A 21,749-nucleotide genomic window follows, 5' to 3' on the forward strand; every position below is an offset into this window, starting at 1 on the left:
AAACATGCTTGACTGGCTGCAGTTCCACTGCAACAGATGCTGCAGTCTGCGAGACAAATCCGGTTTACTGCATACCAATTTGCAATTTGATTCCAGATGATTCAATCTCTGTCCAGCATGTTTCTCCTCATCTCTGTTTCCAATTTACTGCTGGGAGGTTGGTTTTGTAGTCATGGTGCATACAAGTCCAGCTTCCTGCACATTGCCCTCCTTTCAGAATAGTGTTGTTTATGGATCTAATTTGTTCAGTAAATTGTGGTAGTGTCAGTGTGTTTTGTTAATTGATTAATTGATTGATTGATTGATTGCTTGATTGCTTTAGGCTATTTTGTTGATGATGTCACAAAGTATAAACAAGCCTAGATTGTAACTGGTGTTATGTGGCATCTGTCGCTTTCAAAAGATTAAGGCCCAGATGGGACAGTTTCAGCAGAGTAGGCAGACAAATTTTAATTTACACATGCACATATGCCATTTGGTGGACGTTTTTATCCATAGTGCTTTATAATACCATGAGTGCATACATTTTTTGATATGGGCAGCCCCAGTGGGAATTGAACCCTTAACCAGTGTTAGTGCCATGCTCTACCCATTGAGTTATGGAACCACAAAGGCAAAGAGATATATACAAACACACAAAGACACAACTACCACTACTACTACTACTTTAGTTTTATATGGCCCAGTTGTATATTTGCTCAGTGTTTTGGAAAAATAATAATACACTAATTCTATTTCCTCCTCCACAGGCCCTGTTTATGACTTCATTTCTCATTTTGTAATATTATTATTATCCAATTTCCCCACGGGTATCATTCAAGTTTCATCTTATTATCATTATTTATGTTGTAATTTAGGGCTATTATTACTATTTGTATTATTACTTTCTTCTTCCAGAGGTTTTCTGAGTACGCATGCTCTCCTTCAGCAACGCTGAAAAATCACGTCGCACCACTTACATAATGATATTTATTGATTTATTAGTCAGGAACTGGGCCACATTGCCCCCTATCGCCACTCCATACTCACAGCAGGCTTTCAGACTCCTCCTCCGCCATTTTTGACTGTAAACATCCTGCTGATTTTAAAAGGACACCACTGAGCGGGAGGAAGGCAGCTGGCGCCATCTTGGCTGTTTTAATGAGTACAACAGGGGAGAATTCGCTGGGAGAAATCACTTAATCATTGATATTTCACTGTAACGGGGGTACTATCGGTAAGTTAATTTGCAGCGGAATTATTTGCTCGTTATTATGTAGTTTTTGTTAGACGAAATAAGCATGCATGTGTGTCGTTTATTAATCGCGGCCTTCAAAGTGCTAGAAGCCGTTAGCCACTAGCTAACGATACAGTAGTGCTGGTGGGGGGAAAAAAGTATGAACAGGTTGTGACGGGCGCCTTGTTCCTGGCTGTTTTGTTGTAGTTTTTTTTTTACACTGCCCGGTTGTATTTTTGCTCAGTGTTTTGGAAAAGTCACAACTTTGGTTCAAGTAATACGTTCTTCAAATTCCTTCCTCACACGCACTGTTTATTATTTCATCTCATTTCATCATTTTGTAGCTGGCAGTTGGTTCATCCCATCTGATGGCGCCGACTATTTGCTGGGTTTGACCCGCTCCATGGCGCTTTTTAACTTACTACATTGTAATAAAAACAAATACAGCCGTGCATGTTTTCGCAGTTTTGTATACAACTTTATCATTTATACGGGGCATTAAAGAAGGGCGCCGACAACGCGTGTTAGTTAGGTAGACATAGCAACATGCAGATTTCCAATGTTTTCCTTCCTGGCTGGGAAATAGGCGGAACTTGAATGAAGACTGCGCTTGTTTTGATAACATCTAATTTCACTAGCGTCGTGTCCTGTTTAATGTGCTTCAGGGAGCAATAAAAAAAGTGTATTAACTAAGCATAATAACGGATATAAAGGAAGTGCTCAGTAGGTCAGAGTTTGGGTAATAAAGACCAAAGCCACTGAGATAACATTACTATCATGAATCCCTTCCTTTCACAGAGAACTGACCCTCAGTCTGCCAGATTATTGGAAACCAGTAATCTAAACCAGTGATTCTCAACCCTTTTCATATCAAGGACCCCTAATTTAGTCCACATTAGAGCCACAGACCCCCATTTGATGAGGTTTTGTCTCTCGGGCCCAAATCTGAGAATGTTTTTATTGTTGGATATGATTTTGTCCAGAATTCCATGACTATCTGTATTGTAGGTAGAGAGATAACAGAGAAACTATGATCAAAACAGTCATTCTCCTACATTCTCTAATTGTGTCCACTTCTTGTAAATGAAGTAATGGTGAAGTTTAACAATTCATCTATTTGCTGGGGACCCCCTCAAGGACCCCTGGTGGTCCCCAGACCCCACGTTGAGAACCACTGATCTAAACTGTCAGAAAAGCCTTAAACAAGTGAAGTTATGATCAAATATAAAGCAAAATATCAAATATGAAGCAAACCAATGAGGAATCAATAATATAGTCCATTTCTTGCTGCTGTTGTTGCTTATATAGGCCTAGATAAAACTTTGTAATCATTATCACTATTCAGTGTAGGCTATAGTCTGAAAACGTATATTACATCATATATGTGCTGTCTTACCTTTTGAGCCTGCTTTCTCAGTTGAGAATCCTCACAATTTTTTACCACTACTATACCTCAGAAAGCCTGACTTAAAGGAGTGGTTCACCCAAAAATGAACATTTTCATTATCTACTCACCCTCATGTCAGTCGAAACATTGGTGAAATTTGTATGTCTACGTAACACACTGAGTTAGCCATGTTAGTCTATTCCAAAACATCTGAAGTGGCTGGGAACTGGTTCTTTACAGTTTCAAAAAGGGCCAAAATGACCATAAAATTACTCATAACAGCGTGTGCAGCATAAGTGTCCTGAAGCCAAACAAATAAATACTAAGCCCAAAAGCCCTGTATTTAGTGCAAATTTTCACTAAAACAGCTGTTTTCAAGCGTTTGAAAGTGTTCGTAGGAGGAGTAGGATATTCAGTAAATATTGGCAAATACTGATATAACATATATAACATGTCTCGAATTTTAATTATCTAGGAACTATAGTCTTAATATGGCCACTGAGTGTCTCAACTACATGACAAGTTGCAGCCTAATAATTCACCAAACCATTGACATTTCAATTTTACCCTCCTCTGTTGCCCAATATCTTCTACTGATAAAGTGCTCTATTCTACTGTATATCAAGTGCTCTATTCTACTGTGTATCTGCTGAACATTGCTGAAGTCAGCAAACCATGTTTCTCCAGAACAATGGCTTTATTTCCCTCTTTGACGACCATGCATTTATATAATGGGCTTTGAATGGCTGTTGTGAGCCCTTGGGTAGCACTACATTTTAAAACTTGCCCAAATAAGTTTTTTAAGTTACTTACAAAGTGTTTACACAATCTAACTATCCCTCCATTTAGGAAAAATCTTTATTTTTCCATCACCAGTGTGTGCCAAGGGGACACTGCTGTGCTGCCAATGTTTATCTTGTACTTGTTTCTTATTGTCCTGACCTCACAAAGTGGATTTCCATGTGCATGGACCTAATAAATGATATCTTCCAGGTAAACTTCCCCCAGTGTGAGTGTGTGAAACAGAGGAACCGGGGCAATGTTCTACGCCCACTTTGTCCTGAGCAAACGTGGGCCGCTGGCCAAGATCTGGCTAGCGGCCCACTGGGACAAGAAGCTGACCAAGGCCCATGTGTTTGAATGCAACCTCGAGAGCAGTGTGGAGAGCATCATCTCACCCAAGGTAACGACACAAAGTGCAGTGTGGTGGTCTTAGTACAGGCTATATGCTGTGTTCACATTGTGGGTTTAAGTCTTGCTCATAGCCTGTGTTGTTGCATGTCTCTGTCCCACCTTTATTGTAACCTCTTAATATTTTAAACCAGGAATGTGTTTTTAAAATAACTTTTTATTAATCAAGAAAAGTGGAATGATTAACAGAAACAGATGAGAGTTGTTACTTTCAGCTGTTGCTGATATATGCTGTGTTCTTTTGTATTTCCACCCAACATTTTAAAGTTGTTTGATAAACTAGTTTATTTTTTTCGCCATGTCTTCGCTCTGTCCAATTTAAAGTTGTGGTGCATGGTCCCCTATAGGCTGACTAGATTGGCTGTATTGCCCTCAGCAGGAAAGAGAGTTTGCATATCAACACGGATGAACCAGAGGGGAAAAATATAGTTAAAAATACCTTTGGTCCCTAATTGCTTCCAAAATTACATTCCCTCATTGCCATAAAATGTTAGTGTGGTCTGGCAAAGTATCATAATTTGGTCTTGTGTGTTATTATATTTAACTTGTTACCTGTAAACATGAAGTTTAGTACATGACCATAACTGTTCCGTTGTTTTTGTGCTGCCCCTCCCTCAGGTGAAGATGGCATTGCGGACATCAGGCCACCTGCTGCTGGGAGTGGTGAGAATCTACCACAGGAAGGCCAAGTACCTGCTTGCTGACTGTAATGAGGCGTTCATCAAGATCAAAATGGCTTTCAGGCCAGGTAAGGAGAAATTGCTTCACTTATACAGAGAATAAACATGCCGGGAGTCTGAACCACTGCAGCCAACTCTTGACAGTTTTCTGAACTCCTGAGCATGGTTCCATGATACTACTTGGTATGGGTATCCTTAATGAGGCATAGTATCATGGAGTAAAATTGTGACAGTACTACTTGTGTGTTTTCAGGTGTGGTGGATCTGCCTGAGGAGAACAGAGAGGCGGCCTACAACGCCATCACCCTACCTGAGGAGTTCCATGACTTCGACCAGCCACTCCCTGATCTGGAGTACGTTAACAAGATTTACTGTTCTCATCTGTATTTATTTATTTATTGTATTGAACATCAGTTGTAAGATTGATTGGTCTGTATGGTGAGACCAATGCTACAGTCATACAGGGCTAGGTGTCGAAAATCTTCGGTACCAATAACAGTACATTCAAGTACAGTACTTTTTTCTGTAATATCATTTTTACTGTTAGTTTTCCCAACTAAAAGGGAAAAAAAACATTTGAATGGTGTAGTCCTTCAAGTGCTTCATTTGGTTTGAGGTATTGCCAGTTGGTACCCAGCCCTACTGTCACACTGATTCTTGTTTGTGCTCTCCCTGCAGTGACATAGACGTGGCCCAGCAGTTCACCCTGAACCAGAGCAGAGTAGAGGAGATCACCATGAGGGAAGATGTGGGCAACCTCAGCCTCATGCAGGACAACGACTTTGGTAGGACACAGTTACAATACTGATGTGTACACACACCACCCACTACATCCATATGAGAGAGGACGAAGGCAACATTAACTTCATGCAGGACAATGACTTGAGTAGAACATAACACATACACAGACACACACAAAATGAATTAGGATGAAGACAGGACAAGGATTTTTGCAACATCATTTTACTGAACAACTACACAAGGCACACACAATCACATTAAATGCTATCAAAAACGTTATTTCCCATGTGTATAGACACACACCTCTACATCAACATGAAAGAGAATGATAGCAGTGATTTATCCCTCAAGATTATGTTTATTCAAATACCCTAAAAGCGTCTATTCCCCATAGCCTCTGCATATTTTATAATCCCAACCTGTTGTACCTTCCAGCCGACTTTGGTATGGACGACCGTGAGATGATGCGTGATGGTGAGTTTGAGGACGACATCATGCACGGCGCCACAGCCTCTAACCTTCTGCTGGAGGCCGAGCCCGGCCCAGCTCACCTCCCAGACAAGTCCAACCACATGGAGTACGACGACTTTGGGGACAACCCCATGGGCAACAGCGACGGGGGAATGCTAGGTGAGGGATTGTGGAATATGATGTGTCTGAACCTCCTACTAGTTTGTATGTCGTTACTAATACTATCCTCTGTGAAGTGTGGACAAGTGGCTTTGCAGTCCTCATGACAAGAATGTTTTAATTATGAAAAAGTATAAGAACCTCTGGCTTGTCTAATCTGAGGCTTGATGGTAACATTTTTTGATAGGAACACACATGCTTCTAATTTTAAAATTTGACTGCCAACTCTGGCCTATGAGCCAGTGTGCAGCCTCCTAATTTAAAATTTTAGGAGCACAGAAAGGGCAGAAAGAAATTGTTTTAATTGGCCTTGCACTACTTGCAAAACATCAACTTGTTGGCAAACTCTAACCAGTGGAACGTCTTTTGCCACTGGGTGTTAATTTGTACATTCTCCCACCTGTTGCAGCAGCACTAGAGTTGGCTGCAGCTAACGTTGGCTCCATTTCCTCACTGTTTTTGAATTCTTTTTTGTTTTGACTTGTCACCTCGGCTCCATCTGCCACATTTTCCTAATTCTTGCCTAAAGTAAAAATGAATTGCTTACATAATGTTTGTTTTTCATAATTCTGTATTTGTTCAGTTGTAAAAGTGTTACCCATCTGAATGCCCTGATAGTCCATTTTTCTTGTTTTAATTAAAGTACATTTGCATTTATTTGATTGTTATAGAGTCCACAGTCTGTCGCTCCGACACGGTCCAAAACGGGATAGCAAACTCAGCGGCAACCTCTTGGCAACCAGCCAGCTAGCGGTCTTGTAGCTCCTTCAGTTAGCAGCCAAGGAAAATGTAGCTTAGCACCGTTTATATCCACTGAGACACCGTCATAGCGCGGAGATAGCAGTCCACGCTGAATCCACTTGAACTCAAACAACAGTCCGACCTCACTCAGAGAGTGGCCACAGCTTAAATCCGAGGTGATCACGACACGGTTCGGGCGCCATTTGTAGAGATGTGGATGATCTCCGGGGAGTCGTTAGAGAAGAAGAGATGAACACCAGACGAAAAACTTCATACTTCAGCTGTAGTTTTATTAAGGGCAGACGTTGTTGTGATATAGGTCAAGGTTTCAGCAGCCAAAAAGAGACTTATAACATAAAGTTAGAGACAACAGCTCAGACAAGCGACTTCCCCATACAAAAGTAAACTCTGATTCCGCAAGAGCGGAAGTGTGACGTCACTATATAGACTCTCAAGCAGCGATCATTACATATAAAATTACATTAAAAAAACGAATATCCGAATCCCAAAATTGAAAACCGAATACCTACCCAACGAACAAATATCCGAATAGTCGAATATTCGGGCCCTAGTAAAATCTGCCATAAAAAGTGCTATAGATACGAATAAAGATTAGTATGTTGGACCACTATGGTAGCTGTACAGTAAAATTTTTAGTATTTAAAGTGAGCACCAAGGATAATTTTCAAATTAAATATTTCTTCCTTGTGCTTTCCCAGTGGATAAGCTACTGAGCAATGAGGACGGAGGCGGTATCTTTGATGACCCTCCGGCCATCACAGGGAGCGTCATGATGCCTCCAGACCACGGAGACGATGAGGACGACTTTGACAACCTCCAGTCACGTGAGTAGAGCACGGCTCTTGCTTGTTATTAGCGAGGATGTGATATGGGGATTTCAGGTTTTTCCATTTTTCTAATGGAGATCCTATACTCTTGCATAATTTCCTCCTTTTTTATTTTGACTCTCTCAGTTACATCACTGGTTATACATGGAGAATAGTCTTTGCTGCTTGTTAATATATTTGAGCACACATACCAAAGATCTGCTGAGAAATTGCTCAATCTTTTACCATTTCAACTTAAGTGCATATCATGTCATTCCTTGCCTACAAGTAGAATCTGAATACAGTTTTTGCATTTTGTGTGTGTGTCTAGCGGGTCCAGACAGCCCAGACTCTGGCCCAGCAGAGCCCCTACCAGCTATGGCTGACCAGACAGAACAGACCACCCTGGTTCACAACGAGGAGGAGGCCTTCGCCCTGGAGCCCATTGACATCACTGGTTAGACCCTGCTTCATTTTCTAGTAGAGATGTAACGCTCCATAAATGGTTACTTGTATATCCTTTTATTTAAATCTAGTTTTCTAGGCCGAACACTTCAATTAATTTTTACCGGGTATTTCCATAACTCCGATGTTTTCCAGTCTTGTTGATTTTGGTGGTGACCAGATTCCCGTAGACTGTTCTCTTTGTTTGAAAACTATAAACTACAACATGCAAAAGCCAGTAACGATTCATTCCAGTCTATTGTTTTAATAATGTTTTGGCTGGCATATGCCCTCAAACCTTTCCTGTGTCAACCTCAGTGGGGAAAAACATGTTTTTTTTCCCCCTGAAATTCACAATGAATAATAATGGTGACCCAAGCAATGATGATGTGTTTCTTTTTGTCTCGTCTCCAGTGAAAGAGACCAAGGCGAAGCGTAAGAGGAAGCTGATTGTGGACAGTGTGAAGGAGCTAGACAGTAAGACCATCAGGGCGCAGCTGTCTGACTACTCTGACATCGTCACCACCCTGGACTTGGCCCCTCCCACCAAGAAGCTGATGATGTGGAAGGAGACCGGAGGAGTGGAGAAGCTCTTCTCTCTGCCCGCTCAGCCCCTCTGGAACGCTAGGCTACTCAAGGTGAGAAGTGCATGCATGTGTGGGCAGACGCGTACATGCAAACACGCGCAACTGTTTTAAGAACATGCCACGGCTGTCACTTGTCTGCCGAAAATCAATTCCAAACCCCGATACCGCTGGGAGAACATTAACGAGAAAGTCGGAAATCCGATTCTCCAAGTAGGTCATAGGCTGTTTAAGGCAAGGAGAGAGAGGACTTAAAATGTATCTTTCATTGAAATTCAGTTCTTGTGGTGGGATTTGGTGGAGTGGGAGGTAGGCAGTCCTGAAACATTAGTTAGGTCTGTCTCTTCTCCCCGTCCTTTAACACCCACACACAACTCTTCCAGAATACCGAATGACACCCTTATTTGATGCATAATTCAGCAGACCTATTTTCCTTTGTCTTGCATCAGTCCTCCCCAAAGGTTTTTCCATTTTTATTGTATTGCTGACTTGGCAGAAATTTTGTTTGAAGGTTTTTTTTTTTGTTTTATCCCCGTCCCCCTCCTCCCCCTAAGGTTTTAACTCTATAATCTCTGTGCTGTCAGATGTTCACGCGCTGCCTGACGCCTCTGGTGCCAGATGAGCTGAGGAAGAGGAGGAAGGGCGGCGAAGCAGACAGTCTGGATGAGTTCCTCAAAGAGCTGGAGAACCCAGAGGTGCCTAGAGAGGAGGTCATGAGTCAGCACAGAGATGTTATTGGTAAGATATTGTGGCAGAGATGAGGGGAGGTCTTATCCCAGTGCAGAGATGTCATCAGTAGTGTGTGTGTATGAGAGAGAGGCGGGAAGGTCCCAACTGAGACATCATGTGTTGGTTAGAAAGAAAAGTAGAGAAAGGCCACATGCCATCACTGCTGTCAGTAAGATGTGTGAGGGAAATAGAGACAAAGTAAAATCCATCTGTTTGTATAGACAGAGGCCATGTCCCAAAACAGTGCCAGCAGTGTGAGACTGCTTATTCTAAATCAGCTCAGAGATTACATTTCTTAATAACCCCTCAACAGAATAATGCATGTAATTGCACCTTAATGCGTTGATGTTGTCAGGTTGTAATATATCCCAGTGTTTCCTCCGTATTCATTTAACAGTGGTGCACCACAGCGAGGAACTTACCACCACTGGTAAAGAAGAAAGAGAAGAAAGAAAGAAAATGTGAAATTAAAATTGTAATTTAGTTGTACTATCATCTAAATCCAAAATAAATGTAGTCCAAATGTTTTAGAAGTAATGATTTTATTATGAGTTTAAAAACATTTTTAGCTCTAAAACTTGAAACATAACTTGGACCCAAACAGCAACAGATATGGGACAAAACTAGAATTATTCCCCCCATTACACAGGAAACACTGCATCCTCTGTATGTGCATTTGTATTTTCTTCCTACCTGTATCGACAAAACCCTCATGGAGAAGTCCAGTATTTAGTCCTCAGCAACAGGATGGTATTTTTAGTGATGCGATTGTTTCATTGCTGTTTCTCTTGTTTTTTTTCCCATTGGTAAAACCAAGATGCATCCTTTCTTAAAAGTCTGTTCACGCTTTCTTTTTTTTCTCTCACCTGTCCTCCCCCTCTCAGACCAGACTATCATGGAGGAGCCCAGCATGCTGGGAGCCTCTGCCATGGAGGGCAGCAGGACGACCCTGGACGAGACGGTCATGCCCCCTCCCTCCACCCCCCGCGGCGTCAAACGCAAGACCCTTGAGAAAGAGGGCACCCTGCCTGTGAGTACAACCGCTGCTCCTTGTCACGATACGTTTTTTTGGAATGGAGCTTTCTAGTTCATTGCATGTGGAGACGGTAAAGTATAGAAAGCCAACCTACAGTCTAATTTGCAGTTGAAAGGCATCTAATCGTATTGTATCACCATCAAGGAAATTACTCGGTTTGTATATTGAATTTCACTACTGTATTTAATTTCAATGCTTTGGTGGCAAGATTCTAATCCTTGGCATTATATCACCAAACCAGTATACTCCACACAAAGATGGATGTACAAAGGATGGAATTAAATTCATGTTTCAGTGCTTCACCTAGAATGTTCTGTAGCACTGGTGCTGATGTGTGGCAGAGACAAATCCAGTTTACCTGATTTCCAATTCTACAGTTGCTTGCCGTTCCAAATGAGTTCAGTTTGGATGGCTTTTTTATAATAAACAGACACACTTGTCTTATTTGTTTTCTAATGGAGAAATTAGACAAGATGACTTTTTTTTAATGTGAGATCGTTCTAGTAGTGGGCTAGTCTTTCTAAAAATTAATTTAGGGGAAATGCTTAAACGGGCAAATTAACAATAAAATGGCAATCAGTGGACTGTCTGTCCTGACTTGAGTGTGTCCTGTTGTCTCTGTTTCAGATGGCTCCCTTGGAGCCTCAGCAACAGGCGGCTGACAGCTCCCTCTTGTCTCAGAGGTTAGACATGCCCCAGGTGGATCTGCCCCCTGAGGAGGCCAGCCTCAACCTCACCCAGCTCGTCCCCGAGCTTGACCTGCTGGGCGAAAAGAGCAAGGACAAGAAGGACGAGAGCGATGAAGAGGAGGTGAGGACGACATATTGCCATATTACCTACACACTGGGAAAATTATTCTCTCCACCATTTTGTTTTCCTCATTTTGTATCCAGGAGTTGACAAACATTTAACAGTAATGCTTTTTATCTATCACTTTCTGTTAAAAGCAAACCTTAAAGTGCTATAAGAAAAAACACTACTCAAAAGCAAATGAAACGCAACAGGAATAAATAAAGAACTACTTAGCAGTTCACAGAAAATGACTTTCTGTAGAGAAGGTTTTAATTGACTGTGCAGGTGTTGCTTTCTTCTCTATTTGTGCTGATCACTGTGTTGTCTGTTGTCCTCAGGAAGAGGAGGGTCAGGGTGGAGACCAGGACCAGGAGGAGAAGAGATGGAACAAGAGAACGCAGCAGATGCTGCACGGCCTCCAGGTACGGAAACACAAACACGTACACTGACACCACTTTGTTTAAATTATTTTGAAAGGATGCATTTTGAGGGGTGTGAAAGTTACGTCTCATCACATTGTAAATCTCGCTCACATGACTATATATTGATTGGTTATATAGGGTACAGAATGAATTTCCCAAGGTTGAAATCATAAAAGCATTGTTTGCTTCCGGAATCCAACTACCATTCATTCTGAATGAAGTTTCCTACCTGCCCTCCTGCCTTTAGGTCTTTTTCTTGTCTTTTCTTTTTTCCCCCCTCCTGATGTAGACCACTGTCTTGATGCTGATTGTCTCCCTGTGCTCGTGTCCCCGCAGCGCGTCATGGCTAAGACTGGAACAGACTCGGTCAGCCTGCTCGAACTGTGCCGGAACAACAACAGGAAGCAGGCGGCCGCCAAGTTTTACAGTTTCCTGGTCCTCAAGAAGCAGCAAGCCATCGAGGTGACCCAGACCGAGCCCTACAGCGACATCATCGCTACCGCTGGACCACGATTCCACCTCATCTAGACATCGGAAAAACAGACAAACACTTGGCTTGCAACAGAAATACTTTTTTTTTTTTTTTAATTACTGAACTTTTTTTGTCTTTTATTTTGTGTTTTCTTGTTGGCCCGATTTTTGTTGTAGTTCGGGGCGGGGGGTGGGGAAGGGGGTCGGAAACTTTTTAAAAAGGATTTTACTGTACTACAGATGGAATTATGCAGTATTCATTTGGTTTCTTCAAACGGAGTGAGGAATGTTTATCAAGTATATTTATAAAGCAACATTTTTTTTTTTTTCCAGTCACCCATTTTGTAAGCTTTGCAGCAACTCGTAGATTTTGTTTCCTCTGTTCTTTTGTAAGTTAAATTTCCACTGTCTGCTCATTCCATAAATTTGCCTAACTTTTGTACCAACCCCCCCTCTCCCGCCTAAAATATTGCAGATTTTAGATGAAGAGCCCTTTATTTTCTGAAGAAATCTCATATTCACACTGTACATGTTATGGAAAGGTACTGTTTTATCAAACAAAAATGTATCTTCTCCCTCCTCTTCCTCATTGCACTTGTCCTTAGGCTTTCATGATACTATATCATAAAGAAAAAGGTTCATCTGTTGAAAAATTGGGTAAATCTTAACTGGCATTAAATATGTCTCAGATGTATAATTCAGGCAGTTTATCAATCGAGTTTCATGTAATATTTTTTGTACCTCTACATTTATGCTTATTCACCTTTTTGCATTATGTAACTAGGTAATGTACTTGTTACAGTTAAGTTCAGTATCCCACATTTTTAGTCTTCGGGTAACTCCTAGTTGTTGTGATACATCTGTAAAGATTTGAAATAAAAGTGTTTTAAGTACTTGGTAACTGGCTATGATTTATTCATTAAGATGGTCTTCACTGGGCTGATTATGAAGCTAGATATGAGGATCTAATTAAGATTTCATTAAGGAAATAAACCTAGTGTTACTAATTTGTTCACTGAACTTTTAACTTGATTGCTGTGCATGGCCAGTCAGTCAAAAATCACTTTTCCACAGCAGGGCAAACTATAAGAAGACCAGGGCCAGCTCAAAGTGTTCAATATGGGCTTGGTTTGCTGGTTTGATTCCAAGGCACTGCTCAGAAGTGGTCACCGTTATCACCATGATGCCAAATGAATTTAACTTTGGCAATATTTTAGTAACATTTTGAACCTGTAAGTGAAAACCAGGCTAATGTTTATCTGCAAGCTCTTTGAAACCATATTTTGAAACTTAAGGAGAATGTGTTATGGTTAAAAAAAAAATGATGTGATTATAATAAAATACAAACACTTCATGGTTTCCACTATCCCAGTGTTTACCAAAGTGGGACTTGTAGTAAATCGTTCACTATTATTTAACTCAGTAGAAATAAGCAGTGAGAGAATGGGTAAAATGACTGTTTTATCATAGATTTTAAAGTCTCCCACTACATAGACAGTTATGTAATTCTGTAACTGAAGAAAATATCTTCTCAGACAGGGTTCTTTGGGACAAGGTCTTTATCTATTGGGGTTCCATGGTTTAATGAAATTTAGTTGGGTGGTCCTTGAAACACTGACAGTCTGAAACTGTATTATAATTGTACAGTAATAGGTGATTCCACATATAATTATGTGTTGAATGCTGAAATAACTGGTCTGCTGTGTTTTTAAGATGCAAAAAGGTTCCGTACGCTATCAAGTCGAGAAAGTATCCTCCAGGGAGGAACCTGTCGCTCTTAACCCTTATTTCCACACGGACAGGAAAGCAAATGCACCGGTAACGGAAACGTCCGACACAACAGACTTTCCTCCCTCTTTTCGCGTGTGTCGGCTCAGAAATGGCTTCACGTAAAGAGTCTACCACACCGTTGGCCACCGTACCGTCTACTTCGGGCGGTACCTTGGACTCTCCCGTCAAGCAGATCCAGATTGAGGGACTTGTAAGTATCACTACGGTTATGTTTTTTATTTAAGTTCGGTGGTGGCGGTCAGAGTAAGCGGTCCCGACATATGACCAGATGCCGATGCTAGCTAAAGTGTGAGCATCATCATGGCGGACACATTCAGTGCGGACTGGGTTTCCATAAAACAGCGAAACAGTTGGATTATGGTTTAATACTATTACCTACATGATTTACGTTATTTTAACCCGACCTGACAACAAACCTGAAGAATATCGGCTGTTGTAGCCCCCTAACTATCTAACAGGCTAACAAAGCTTTCCTCCTAGCTGGCATACAGTGAGCTACAAGGGGCGTTTAATTTTGTAACTAGGACCGCCCAGGTGGTCTGGGTTAATGGAGCAATATCCTACTCCTAGCTCTGATAATGATGCTGCTGTTTGCCAATTGTATTTTTATTTGACATAAAATAGGAATGTACATGGTAGTCATCTGTAGTAATGTAAATCGAATAAATTTACATCTCAGCTCATTGTCAGCAGCGTAAGTTTCCAGATCCAACCAGCGTGTCCGTTACAGTGTTATGGTTACCTGCTTATTGCGACGTGCCCCCTCCTCGTGCAGGCGATATACCCAGTATTGTATTGTTTTATTTTCTCACTTTGATTCGTTTTTAAATGTCACATATGTACAACAACGTGTGGGTAATACATTTAAATACAGTATCAATTAAAGGCCTGATGTGCATGTTCCCCTCTTCATTCTGCTCCTGCAGCACAAAGTAATATTGTGCTGCTTGATCTGTTTAATTAAACAAAGTCACCAAAAGCTGCTTTCGTTAGTGGGTCCTTTTTGTTATCTGTTCTTGATGAAAAGCACTTGAATGCGAGATAAGTGGTACTTAGAAGTTCAGACCTTGGAAGGCGCAGCTTATAAGGAGCACTTGAAGGCAGCGTACTTCTCATCAACTAGCTTAGCTGACTTGCCAAGACATAAATGACAAAAAGCTAATTAACAAAAAACACACACAATAATAAATGACTGAAAATGGATAAATGAAATAAAGCATAAGATATCTAGGCTAGATAATTATAAAGTCACTTAGGGGAAAATATCCATATCTGTTCCCCTTTGCCTCCAAATATAAGATTTGTCAGTGTGGCTCCAGAGAGCTTGCAGAGCCATGCTGGGCTTCTGTTTACACTTGAAAGTTGAACCAGGTTTGGAGTATATTATACATCAAGGTAGTTTGACGCTCCACTTGGCATCTTAAGTGTTATGCCACTGAAAACAAATGGTGCATTTGAAAAGGTGCCTGTCTGACGCTTCTGTTTCTGGCTTTAGGCTTCTTGGACACATAAACACACATTTAATGGATTGTTGCTTTTGTGTGGCATCACCTATGCTTGACCTCTGATCTTTAAGAAGTAATTTGTGGTGCAGTTTAATTTCACAGCACCTCAGTATTGTTGTGTTTTTCTGCTGTAGTACCTCTGTATGAACAGCAGAGGACAAACTTGCTTCACTGCCATGCGGTGACAGTCTCCCCCCCTGTCCCAAACTGCACCGGACACAAGGCGGCTCATTTGCCTCATGCGCTCCAGCACAGTAGCAGGACCTTAACTTGCCAGCTGCTGCCTTCCTTTTATCTCGCTCATTAAAGCTGCTCTGGAGTCTCAGGCCCTAATTCCTAATCTAAATATTTCACCTGAATGTGTATTATTCAGACTTGTAATGAGATTTTCTTTATTCCTTCTCTCGGCCTTATCGGCCAAACATTTTAATCGCAGTAGTTGAATAATGCGCAGCCGAGAAACGTTTTTGCGCGTGACCTCATTTGGATTCCGACTTCGTGAAGGAAAGGTTTCTATTTCAGGTGGAGTTATAAAACGCGCCTCACCTGAATGCATCGATGTGCAGCGGTTACCGGTATGTTGCGTCATGACCCGTCTGTCAGAGGTTTAGCTGGAGGGCTGCCCACAAACAGGCATTACCACCGCTGTGTTGTAGAATTGGGTTGTTCCCTGGCTTTGAAGAGGTTTAAGTGGTGCTGTTGCCACGGGAGTGGGGTGCTGCACGGGATGGGTTGCATTAAACGCTCACTGAGATCACACAAGTCAAGTGCCTTTATGGGTATTAAAAAAACAAACTTTTCTCATTTATTCTGAAGCCCTGATGCAATTCAGTCACGCTTACAGGCCGCATTCAGTCGACCAAATGTAAGGGAGAGATGGAACATATTTTGCAGGATGTTTTGGCATTGCGATTTGAAGGCCCTGGGGAAGATGTGGTCAAAAGTATAGTGTTAGTTTCATTTTAAGGCTTCTTTTTGCAGTGGTGGACATTTTCTTTGTGTTTGGGGGCCCACCACTGTTGGCCCATGAATACAGGTAAAACGCAGTGCCATCCACAGGGAGGGAACAGCAAGGCATCTTCCTCTGAGCCTATAAATAAATATAAATAAACCTGCCCTCCAACCGTCCACACCAATTCCCGCAGATGAAGCGGGAATCTCTGCTGGCCTTGGGCTCGAATGAAGCCAACGTTCTCTAGGAACAACACACGTCCAGTTAGCCTCAGCGTTCTCCCCTTTCCCCCCCGTCCTCCTCCGTCTTCCCCCCGTTCGTCCGAGGCTCGGCCCAAGAGACGAGTTACGCCACCCCAATGTTTTTTCTCAGTCAAGTATATTACAGCCAACGCGGAGTATAGATTTCGTCTACACATCAGCGGCGTAAAAGAAAACTCATTATGGCGTCGTCTCTCTCTCGCTGTACTTTCTCATAACTTGAGCCCCGTCGCGGCGGGCGTGTGAGCCCTTTTATGTGTGTGTGTGAGAGAGAAGATTTATGATAAGAATTAAAGGCAGCCAACGGGGGATTTGGGCCGCAATTGATTTTGGGCAATTCAATTTTAAGCCTGTTGATTTACAATTTGCTGTCCACATATCAATCTTGGGCCTCTCCACATGAGGTGAGCTCACTGGGCTAGCTGCTGGTGAGCTAGATCGATAAAAGTGTGTGTGTGAGAGAAAGCGAGAGAGATAGTGTTAGAGTTGGAGAGTCTGTGCGCATGCATTTCTGTGTGTGTGTGTGTGTGTGTGTGTGTGTGTGTGTGTGTGTGTGTGCTTGCACATAGAGACCTGCAGCTTTCCAGGCTTTGCTTCCAATACCTGATGGCATTTACTCAGCACAGGGCAGCCAGCCCAACAAATCCACTGAAACCTGCTCTTGTTTTTTCTTCTCCCTCCTCCCTTCCTTTCTTTTAGCGCAGGCACCCTCCTCCTCCTCCTCCAATCCCCCTCTGTAATCCGTTTCTGTAGATTCAGGAGTTTTCGAAAAAGCTCCGTTCAAACTTAAGTTTATTTTATCTGTTTGCTTGACCTTTTTTCCGAGTTGTTTTTGGCCAGTTGTCCATCTTACTCTTTTTTCCCCCTTTTTCAGGCGGCTGGTGTTTAAGTGTGTGATGAACAGATTGCCAGGAGTTAGATTGCTGAAAGCACTGTGTACCTGCGCTATCTGACCTCGCTGATGGAGGGAGAATAGAAAAGCCATTTGCTAGCGGTGAAGGGAGCCAAAGCGCGGGGGGCTTTGAAAAGTGGCCAGAGCTGCCGGTCCTGATGACTTTCACTCTGGCCCGCCTCTTTGCTGCCTTCCCTCCTCTCCCCTGTCTCGGTGCATCTGCCTCACGCTCGCTCTCGTTCGCTCACCTTTCCGCCCTCGTCTGCTCCCCTTCCCGCTCTCTTTCGTTACATTTTCTTTGCTCTCTCCCTCTCTCTGCTCCCCCACCTTCTCCTCCGAGTTCTCACTCTCCTCCTCTCTCTCTCTCTCTCCGTCAAATTCTCGCTCACTCTCACATTTTCTCACTCCTCGCTCCCCCTCTCTCCATCCATCTACCCCTCTGACCTATTGTTCAGACCTCTACTACCCTCTCAGTCAGAGGAGCCGAGGCAGGCAGGGAATGAGATTTGTTTTGCTCCACACTCCAACCCATATCATCTCTCTTCTCCCCCCCTAGCTTTTTACTTGTTGCATGACAGGTCCAGCACTCTATTGAAATAAATCATCTCCTCCCTGGACAGGTGCGTGTGTGTATGCATGTGCGCCTCTGTCCATTGGTGTGTGCGTGAGAGAGAGAGTGTGAGTGAGACCAGTAAGGGCTCCCTGTGGCTGCTGGTGATGGGTGTTTTGTTGTTGAACATGGCTCCAGGACTGCCACCCTGCTCCCATCTGTGTGTGCGTGTGCGTTTCTGTGTGTGTGTGTTATTAATGCCTCTGGCTGTGACCTGCCCACACTGTTATCAGCATGATTTATGCTCTCTCCCTCCATACTATGCTTTCAGCTCCTTTTCCTATTCCTGTTCATTCAGACGCTTGGCCTTATTCTTCACTCTCTGCCTTGGCGGTTTTCTGTGCTGGTCAGCGCGTCTGTGTGCGCGCGCGTGTGTCCGTCAGTGTGTACATATGCCCGTTTGTGTATTGTATGTGTGTGAGTAAGGGAAAGCCATAGATAGCCCTTCTGTGCTGTCTGTCGTGTCAGTGACACACCATTAGCGCTTAAACCGGCTCCTCGATCATGTGGAAGTTTGTCCTATAGGCCCATTTATATCTGGCATTAAAATCTCAGTACAGACGAAGATGCACATAGATTCTGTCTAGATCGTAGACTGTAAAAAAAAAGATGGACGTAGTGAGTGTGACGTCACCCATTGGCTTCTGAAGGGCCGTTTTGAAGCCTGGAGATTGTGTTTACGGTCGCTCCCATGTTGACATTTTTTGGAGCCGGAGCAGCAAAAGCGAGGCAAAGGGTGGAGGTTTGGGCAAAACAGGGCGAAACAACCATGTGTTATATCTGTTATATCCTGTTAATGGCACAATTATTTTGAAAATCGCCATAAGGAGACACATAAAAAGAAGTGAAATTAACTACTGAGGCCATTACCTCTTGTGTAAAAAGAATATTAACTTTATATTTTTAGCGAGAAGTTGGGCCGGGTTTGGAGTCTTTTTGGAGCCGGCCTCTAGCCGACATTAGAAGAACTCAACACTTCCACACTGGCTTCAAAATTCACCCGTGGTTTTTGCCGCTTGGATATCAGAATACAAACTCCGAATACACTCCCTCACATTACGAGGAGAGGATTTCTTTGAACTACCTCTGCAGTAGTTCAGGAGATTCAGGGTTCACTCCTTGTGTGTGCCGCCCCATCCAGACGCGGTCACAGTCCGTACTCTACAGTGTAAATCACGAAACTGTGCTGGATACTCGCTGGCCTTTTGTACACAGTGGAGGTCAGTGATGCGCGAGTGTCAGAGCCTGCAGGCGGTGCTTACCGCTCAGCCACAGCCGCTCTTAGGGTTTAGCTGCTCCCAGGCATTTCCCCCATGCTCATGTGAGACCAAACCCTTTTGATGTTTGTGATGCCAAAGGCTGATGTAGTTCAGTATGGATCAAAATATCTATACTGGACAGTGGTGTGTGTTGGGAGTCAATATATGAAAAATGATGCATCCTAATGCACAAATTTTAGCCTAAAATGACAAATCAAACTAGTAAAACAGCTGGTAAGTGTGTCACCTCTTATATTGTACTATGCTATTATTGATTTAATTTAGGGCTGGGAGATATGGTTGAAATCAATATCACAATAATAATGTTTTTTTTTCATATCAATATATATCACGATATGGCTCGCGTATGCAAAATCACATCAAATTTGATGTTCATCCCATTGACCCGAATGGTAATGTTAGGTGTCATGTCAAACAGAAGATTTCTTTAAATGTTTCATACCTCATATTTTTTAATAATATTTGCTTGTTCATCATAAATCATAAAATTGACAGCAGAATTGTGTGTCCCAAAATCGCCATATCATCACGATAAGATGCCACTGAAACATGATAAACAATAATATTGAATTATCACCCAGCCCTAATTTAATTGTAACACTTTACAATGGCCTTATTTCATTGTATTAAGTTGTATAATCATAAAGGAAAAGTTTTACACAATACTGTCAGTGTAAATACTTAATGATAATCTCCCTCATATGAAATATGTTTTCACGGGTGTAACATCAGTGTTTTAATTAAGTACTTCCACAATATTATTTTCTTTAACACTTTTCTATAGGTTTCTGCACTGGAAAAATAGTCTGTAAAGTTTTTAGCTACACGTTTTCCCAGTGGTGTTAATTAAACTGGTTAATTTATTTGTACTGTGATAAAACACACTGAAGTAAAAACAGCAAGAAGAGAAAAAAAACCCACAAATCTGTGCAGCAGGAGAGATTAAAAAAACCCACGGGGCTTGTAAAAAAACCCATCTCAAACAATCAAACCCCAACACAAACAAACAAATGAGCACAAATCAACATGACAAGCAAAGACACAACTGAACTGGATAACAGAAATTAAAGGATGATAAAATACAACAAAGAGCAAAACGGTGTAACAACTACAAAATGCATAAACGACAAGCAAGGGAAATAAATGGGCTCCGGTGTAGGAAATGAAATCATAGCTGAGAGATTGAATACGACTGAAAGGAGGGTAAGGCCTCCTCTCCCTCCATCCTTGCTCTGACGCCGCTCTGTCCGTTTTCCCAGGTGGTGTTGAAGATTATCAAGCACTACCAGGAGGAGGGCCAGGGCAGCGAGGTGGTCCAGGGCGTCCTGCTGGGCCTGGTGGTGGAGGACCGGCTGGAGATCACCAACTGCTTCCCCTTCCCCCAGCACACCGAGGATGACGCAGACTTCGACGAAGGTAACGTAAGAGCAGCGCTTCCTTTCCATTCGGAATAAATAAATCAATAAAGGGTCACCTGCCACGACGGCTGGCAGCTTTTTGAGACGATAACACTTGACTGCCTCGGTTATATGCAGTCTTTGGTCTTTGCCTGTTCTCACACTTTGAAACTACACTTCAAAATGCTCTCTTGCAATTTGAATTCTGCTGCACTTGATGAATTGCAGACTTGGTCCAGAAAGTTTTAAATTAACACTCAGTGTGGGTAGGGTGACATATTTCTGTGAAAATGTATACAGTTTTGGCCTTTAAAAATTGTGCTTTGCAGGTAAATTATTCTTTTTTTTAGTTTACCAGCCCTTGGCAGGTGAACTGAAAAGTTAATTTCTGTTACTGCGTCACAGTTATCCATATACACTACCAGTCAAAAGTTTGGACACGTGCATTTTTCTTTATTTTTACTATTTTTCACATTTTAGAATAATAGTAAAGACATCAAAGCTATGAAACAACACAAATAGAATTATGCAGTGGCCCAAAAGTGTTAAACAAGGCCTTTGCCTTGATGGAAAGACAAAGGCTTTGGGAAGAAATTCATACATAGGATCAACTTTTGACTGGTGGCGTATAATGAAATAAATATTCACATAAGAGCCGTGCTTAAATGCAACACCTGCAGGAACTAATCTTTGAATAGATCCAGGAGCGAACCTGAGCCTCAAAACCAAAATTACCCCCAGCCCAAAACGTGTGTGTTAGTTCGCGCATTGTGTGTGTGTTTGGTGTGTTTGGCTGCTTCCCCTCCTCGCAGCACACCCAGGATGCTGCAAACTTCATAGAAACTAACAGACTAACAAGGGTTACAACTAGGGTGCAATCATTTCAACAACTCACTGTGTGTGAGTTGTTGTTGTGAGTGAAACACACACTCTTTCTGTGTGTGTGTGTGTGTCTTTGTGTTGGTGTGTGTGAGATGTCCTCGGCACACCGCAAGGACAACGCCGACTTTTAACTAAGCTAACTAGCTACCGGGTGACCTAAGCTGTCAGTGCGGGGGTTGATGTGCGAGGGCGGTGGTGCAGGGATGGAACGGCTCCAGCGCCCGTGTTACAGGTGGGCGGCGTGAACGTGCGCGGGGTTTGATTTTTGTTTTATCTGCGCACGCACTCC

General features: G+C 42.4%; 2 protein-coding genes across 2 annotated transcripts in view; both read left to right on the plus strand.

Annotated features, from left to right (window-relative positions):
* The first annotated feature begins 1,095 nt into the window (after positions 1-1,095).
* Positions 1,096-12,762, plus strand: LOC139931836 (double-strand-break repair protein rad21 homolog A-like). Its single transcript, XM_071925446.2, has 14 exons — positions 1,096-1,216; positions 3,597-3,786; positions 4,413-4,542; positions 4,728-4,827; positions 5,153-5,259; positions 5,651-5,845; positions 7,306-7,431; positions 7,745-7,870; positions 8,272-8,495; positions 9,026-9,179; positions 10,055-10,200; positions 10,834-11,016; positions 11,337-11,420; positions 11,757-12,762. The coding sequence occupies exons 2-14, from the start codon at positions 3,643-3,645 to the stop codon at positions 11,946-11,948; spliced, it is 1,911 nt and encodes a 636-aa protein (XP_071781547.1). The 5' UTR covers positions 1,096-1,216; positions 3,597-3,642; the 3' UTR covers positions 11,949-12,762.
* Positions 12,763-13,712: 950 nt separating this feature from the next.
* The window catches only part of LOC139931853 (eukaryotic translation initiation factor 3 subunit H), a 51,374-nt gene continuing 43,337 nt past the window's right edge, over positions 13,713-21,749 (plus strand). Inside the window, exons 1-2 of the mRNA XM_071925472.2 lie at positions 13,713-13,872; positions 20,441-20,597. Coding sequence (XP_071781573.1) covers positions 13,771-13,872; positions 20,441-20,597 — 259 coding nt within the window. The 5' untranslated portion in view covers positions 13,713-13,770. The remainder of the gene's footprint in view (positions 13,873-20,440; positions 20,598-21,749) is intronic.

The sequence above is a fragment of the Centroberyx gerrardi genome, chromosome 12 (assembly GCF_048128805.1).
Source record: "Centroberyx gerrardi isolate f3 chromosome 12, fCenGer3.hap1.cur.20231027, whole genome shotgun sequence".
Taxonomy (NCBI): domain Eukaryota; kingdom Metazoa; phylum Chordata; class Actinopteri; order Beryciformes; family Berycidae; genus Centroberyx; species Centroberyx gerrardi.